The sequence below is a fragment of the Egretta garzetta genome, unplaced genomic scaffold (genome assembly GCF_000687185.1).
Source record: "Egretta garzetta isolate BGI_Z169 unplaced genomic scaffold, ASM68718v1 scaffold108, whole genome shotgun sequence".
Lineage (NCBI taxonomy): Eukaryota > Metazoa > Chordata > Aves > Pelecaniformes > Ardeidae > Egretta > Egretta garzetta.
The window spans coordinates 1570243-1576167 of NW_009260614.1; the positions used below are offsets into that span (position 1 = coordinate 1570243).

The 5925-nt window shown below is 48.7% G+C and overlaps 1 protein-coding gene across 1 annotated transcript in view; it reads right to left on the bottom strand.

Moving 5' to 3' along the window:
- Positions 1-3539, bottom strand: part of HSF5 (heat shock transcription factor 5) — a 32547-nt gene extending 29008 nt beyond the window's left edge. Inside the window, exons 1-2 of the mRNA XM_009644965.1 lie at positions 3494-3539; positions 374-477 (exon numbers count right to left, since the gene is read on the bottom strand). Coding sequence (XP_009643260.1) covers positions 374-477; positions 3494-3539 — 150 coding nt within the window. The remainder of the gene's footprint in view (positions 1-373; positions 478-3493) is intronic.
- Positions 3540-5925: the final 2386 nt, after the last annotated feature.

The window sequence follows — 5925 nt, forward strand, 5'->3', positions numbered from 1 at the left end:
GAAAGCGGCTAGAGGCGGTGGGGGGAGGGGGCGTCCTCATGCGGACCCCGGCCTCGCAGGCCTGCGGAGGGAGAGGGCCGCGGCCAGGGGCGTTCCGCGGATCAAACGGTAGGAAATGAAGAGCGGATCTGAAGGGTTTCACAAAAGGAATTAAATTAAATCCCACAGAGTAATAATCTTGAGAAGAAGGTGGTGAATGAGGTGGTGATGCCCACTGGCCGCCCGAACTTCTTCAGAACAGCGGACCCCGGCCTCGCAGGCCTGCGGAGGGAGAGGGCCGCGGCCAGGGGCGTTCCGCGGATCAAACGGTAGGAAATGAAGAGCGGATCTGAAGGGTTTCACAAAAGGAATTAAATTAAATCCCACAGAGTAATAATCTTGAGAAGAAGGTGGTGAATGAGGTGGTGATGCCCACTGGCCGCCCGAACTTCTTCAGAACAGCACCGTGAGGGACTGCAGCTCTGCCCCCGGTATGCGCTGACCAGGGAACATGCCAGGCATCAGGGCGATAAACGTATCTAACACCATACCATAACCCTAACTTGATGTACACGATGATGACCTTTGAACTGATGATTACCACTCATGAAAGAAATGATTAAGTTAGAGCAGGCATTTGAAAGTGTCAGCTTAAAGTTCACTGGCAGCTCACAAAAGGGAAAAGAAAACAAGTTCAGAAGGGGGTGGAAGAGGCACACAGAACAAATGAGGAACTACAAGTGTCACATTTGCCCTAAAAAAACCCCAAATGTGTGCCTTTCTGATCTCCCCCACTCCAGAACGGGATAAAGAAAATCAGCATCAAGGATACGAACTAGCTTCAACAGAAGGGAACGCGGAAGAAGAAATCTTCAGAGGGGGTTTTATTATATGAGGAGGTAGGTAGTAAAACTGCAGGTAGTATAAAGGAGGTGAGCATGGCTAATGGAAGCCATCAAATAGAAGAAATCAAAGCAGGTACTTAATCACTTAATCACAGGGAAACGGGGGAGCTAATTGCCGTGGGATGGTTTGGGTACCAAAATGTTACTTGGCTGGGGGGGGGGAAGCAGCTATATTCACAATGAATATAGCTCTTAACAGTGGCACTGCTTGCCCTCAAACCATGCGCTGGTGGAAGCTCAGAGCTCATGCCCGAGATGTACTAGCACACGCCTGCCTTCTTAAAACGCTCTTCAGGGTTCTGCTCTTGGCTGTGCCTGGGGACAGACTATGGGGACTTTATTTTTCCCTAGCCTAGCATAACCATTCTGACAGTTTTAGAACAAGAATCTATGACCCCACAGAGCAGCAAGGAGCAAGGGAAGGAGGAGTGCAGTAGTCCCTCTGCTTGCATTCTATCTGTGGGGCAGCAGAGTGACAGAAGAAGAAAATAACATTCCACTGTCTTGGCTGCCCTCAGAGTGAGAAGGCAGTGAGAGGATTGGGCACCTGCATATTTCATGGCCTTAAACACGTTATGTTAGAGTTGTCATAAGATTTCTTAGCAAGAAGGTACAAAACCAGCCCCTTCTTTAGCTGAAATAATCCCCGTCGCTTTGGTTTACATCACAGCCCCAAGCCACCATGGCAAGTGAAAGGGGACAAAATTGAATAAACTGATGGGAAACTGTTCCCAGTGGTAAACTGAAAGCAAAATTGCACTGCCCTTCTGCATAGCTGAAATGAGGAAAAAGATGTTGGACTGACTAGCTTAAATATGTTGGGTGGAGTTGGTAACAGAGTTCCCCACTTCAAATTAAAGCAGACAGGTAAAACAGGAAAGAGGACAAGGAAAAGCGATGACAGGGAGAGATTAGAAAATATTATTTTTGTCTTTTTCAGCAGAGTGGCTACTTATTTCTCTCAGTCTCTGCCTGTCTTCGGCAGATTCAGCACATTTATCGTTACTCCGAGTCAGTAGCGACAGCAGGAAGGAGCAGAAATTTTGTCAGCATTGTCATCAAAGCGAAAATCCCGCACCACAGAAAGATGCCACTTTACCCAAGAAATTAATGGCCTGTGATTCCCTTGAACTCATGCCGCCGTCTTCCCAAGAGGCTTCACAGTTTTATTTCCTCAGTGATAATTTATTCTCTGAGGAATTATGTAATGGTTGCTCAGCGTAAACAGCCGAACCTTCAGTAAAGCATACGCAAAAAAAAAAATCAAGAAAAAAGTCCACTTCACCCAAACATTTCCTCAGCATTCCTGAGACTGCCTTTCGCATCATGCCAATGAAACGATGTAAGGCTTCTCTTCCCTGCCTGTGCAGCAGGAGTGCAAGAAGGCTACAACCACCCGATGGTGGGGTAGGTGAGTTTTTTATTCTATCAGCCGCAGCTTGGGTCAGAGCCAGCCCTGTGTAGTCCATAACTGAAATGCAGAGACCGAGCCCCTAGAAATAAGAAGTGCCTGAAATTGCATTGCAGAAGCCCAGGTCCCTTCTAAGTGTTTCCTTCAGCCCTTTGAAACTGAGCCTGTAGCTGCAAAACAGATGAATTTTTAAAGACGGAATGATGTTTTCCATCAGCATCCAGAGTGCCACATGCTCCCAGCAGAGCCATGGCTTGCACCTTTCAGTGCCTCGCTCCTCACAGCGAGGAAGTGGCTTCATGGCTCCCCAGCAGTGAGTGCGCTCGCCTTGGCCAGCCAGCCTGCCACTGGGAAGAGAGGTCATGGTCCCTTGAGCTCTCTTGGTAGATTGGCCTCCAAACTGTTCACGCCTGAGACGTAACGCAGGGGCTCCCCAGAACAACGTGTCCGGGGAACACTGGGAGTTTCCTCTCACTTGAAGAGGATCAATAATAATGAAATGATTTTTAGCAAGAAGCGTTGTAGCTCCACCAAAAGCTGTTGGACTGCACAGGACTTAGAGGCAACGCTGTCAGCTGACAGCACTACCTGACCCTTTCAGGCAGCCTTACTGCTGCTGCCTCTCCACATCCTTGCCTGGAGAAGAGGAGGCTGAGGGAAGCCCTTATCGCTCCCTACAACTGCCTGACAGGAGAGGGAAGCTGGGGGGGAGTGTCAGGCTCTGCTCCCAGGGAACGGGCGATGGGACGAGGGGAAATGGTCTCAAGTTGTGCCAGGGCAGGTTTAGGTTGGACATTGAGAAACATTCCTTCCCCGCAAGGGCTGTCAGGCACTGGAAGGGGCTGCCCAGGGAAGGGGTCAAGTCCCCAACCCTAGAGGTATTTAAAAGCTGGGCAGACGCAGTGCTTAGGGCCAGGGTTTAGTGGTGGGATGGCAGGGTTAGGGGAATGGTTTGGCTTGGTGAGCTTAAAGGGCTTTTCCAACCTAAACGATTCAATTCTATTCTATCTCTTTTCATGCACACTTTTATCTCCCCTCCAGCCCTCACTCAACACCTACCTCTCACCCTTCCAGCCTCACACCAACCTGCCCCATTCACAGCCCACCCAGCAGCACTGGCCTTCCCCTCCCCATGGCCCCAGTTCCCTTCATGCATGGTCTGGTAACTCTCTGGCTGCCTCCACAATTCAGTCGCTACTTGGGAACCGCAGTTCCTCGCAGGAATTCATTGCAAGGATCGTCATCCCTTCTGGCTTTGTGGACTCTATTAAATTTGGCTTTTAGATGCTCAGCCATTACAATTCTGCAATACTGCACACCTGCCTCCCTTCAATACCACTCAAGTGAACTATTTTAGTGAATAGTTTACGTACGGTGCATTCAGAAGGAAGATGCTCTGCACTGTGTGTATCCCGAATCTGTTGAGCCACACACGTCAGTCTTTATTTCTGACACAGCTGTGCCAAACACTTTCCTTGGGCAAGTCCCTTTGTAGCCATTAAAAAACCCCACAGTCCCCAGATTTTTGTCTTTCTGCAAACCTAAATGAAATCTGCAGTTACTTCCGACCATGAGTGAAGACACCGTGTTCTTTGCCACTATATCACATTTTCTATCTTGTTTTTGAAGAATACGACTACTTCTATTAGAAGGCAACAGGGAGCACTGCAGTTAGTGGAAGAGCAGTGGCAGTTGCAGTGATGAACATTTCGTCCCAGGATATACAAAGCTCTTAAGTACCCCCCCAACCAAGGCTTACCCTTAGACTGTTGTCTCGGCCGAGCTTAGCTTAGCGTGGGCCAGCCCAGCAGGTCCGCGCGGCACCTGGCTCTTCAAGGCAGAGCCTGGCACAGGGACTCCGAACTTCCGAGGTCCGTAGGAAGAAAGAGTCATGCACAAACACGTCAGGGAAAATTATGCTTGCATGGGACAGTGAAGTGTCATGGCTGGCCTAAACTTTGTGAGGCTGAAGTTGTGGGCTGCTTTGGGCAACTGGTTTTGATTGTTTGGGTTTTTTTAACAATTATTTTAAACATGCCGGAGACTGCATGCAGCATCTTTTATCTAAGGACAATTTGGCATATTAGTTTTAACTTAGGAGATACAGAGACACCTAAGGTACCATAAATAAACAGCAGTGCCCGGAGTCCACTTTCACAGAAGCCTAACATTTGGGGGAGCATACTGCTGCTTCTCTCTCACATTGAAACCTGGATGGATGGAAACTCATGGCACGCGCCCTCGGAAAGCTGCATCCTTCTTGTCCATGTCTCTCACTTTGAATTGTTTCCTGCTCAGCGCTCGCAGGGTTCACAAGGTGGCCACACGTTGCGTTCCTCCCTTCTTTCATAACCAAGGCTTAACGCGTCTCCTCACATCCCCTGCAGTTTTAGCATTATCTATTAATGGCTTCGCAGCCAAGTAACACCAACCGCTGCGAGCTTGACCTGGCATCTCACCACACCAAAATATATGTTTATTTTGTTCAGCGGCTGATCATCGTAAGCAGTTCTGGTGGCTAATTTGCTGAGAGTTCAGGGCAGTTAGTGCACTGATAGGGGAAGGCTTTGATCTCTATGTTTGTGCCAGGTTTAGACACATCTCAGCATACATATAGATTACCTCAGGGTGAATATGGTGGCCAATTATGGCTATTATGGCTTTATATTCCAAAAGTGATAATGCTTTGTTCTGCCGTTAAGCGCCCTTTGCTGGCGTGGCCAGCCTGATGTTATAAGCTGTGAGCATCTCCAGCAAAATGCCTACGTTGAACTCTGACCACGCAGGGGAAAATTCTGCTGAAGCGTTGTCCCGGCTGTTGCTGAGAAGCCAAGGGGTCACACAGCAGTCCCAGCAGCCAGCCTTCCACAGGAAGTTGGCCAGTAGATTGTCCTTTCTTGTAAAAACATCATTCATGATTAATATTCAGCGACACTGCCCCCAAAGGTGGCCTCCTCTTCTTGTGACTGTTCCAGAAGCAATGCTGAATTTGTAAATGTGACAAGCTTGCTCCTAATGTTTTGAATGCAACAAAGCGCTTAGATACTACCCATCTGGGGTGAATGCTGACTTGAACTATGGGAGTAGTTTACCAGGGATCTGCTCAATTTTAAGATCCCCGGATACTTTAAATCAAGGACAGGCTTTCTGAAAGATTCCCTCCAGCTCCACCACAAACCATCACTTCCCTGCATCACCCTTGGCACATGGGGCTGACTGAGCACAACAGTCCCCATCCGTCATCCTGCACAGAGGAACACATCCATAGAGCCTGCCAGGCAACACGTGATACAAACACGGTGAAGAGCTGGCGAATCCTGCCCCACAGCTCTTCCCCAGGAAAGAAAAATCCCTCCCTGAGTCACTCCAGGAGAGGCTGGAAGGGGCTGGTATCCCGGGCAGCTGTGGGTTTGTTTGGAAGAGATCAGATGGCCTCTGAGTAGAAGACCACAGCATAGGGCGCTGTGTGTCCTATCCTTGAGGGATGTTAAATTCCTAATGTACATTAAACCAAGGGAAAAGGTAGCAATTAACAGCAGCCTGGGAAACCCTGTACAAGAAGAATTCACCACAAACTAAAGAATGGGTCCAAACACAGCAGCACTAATATAGAGATTTTATTTCGACTGT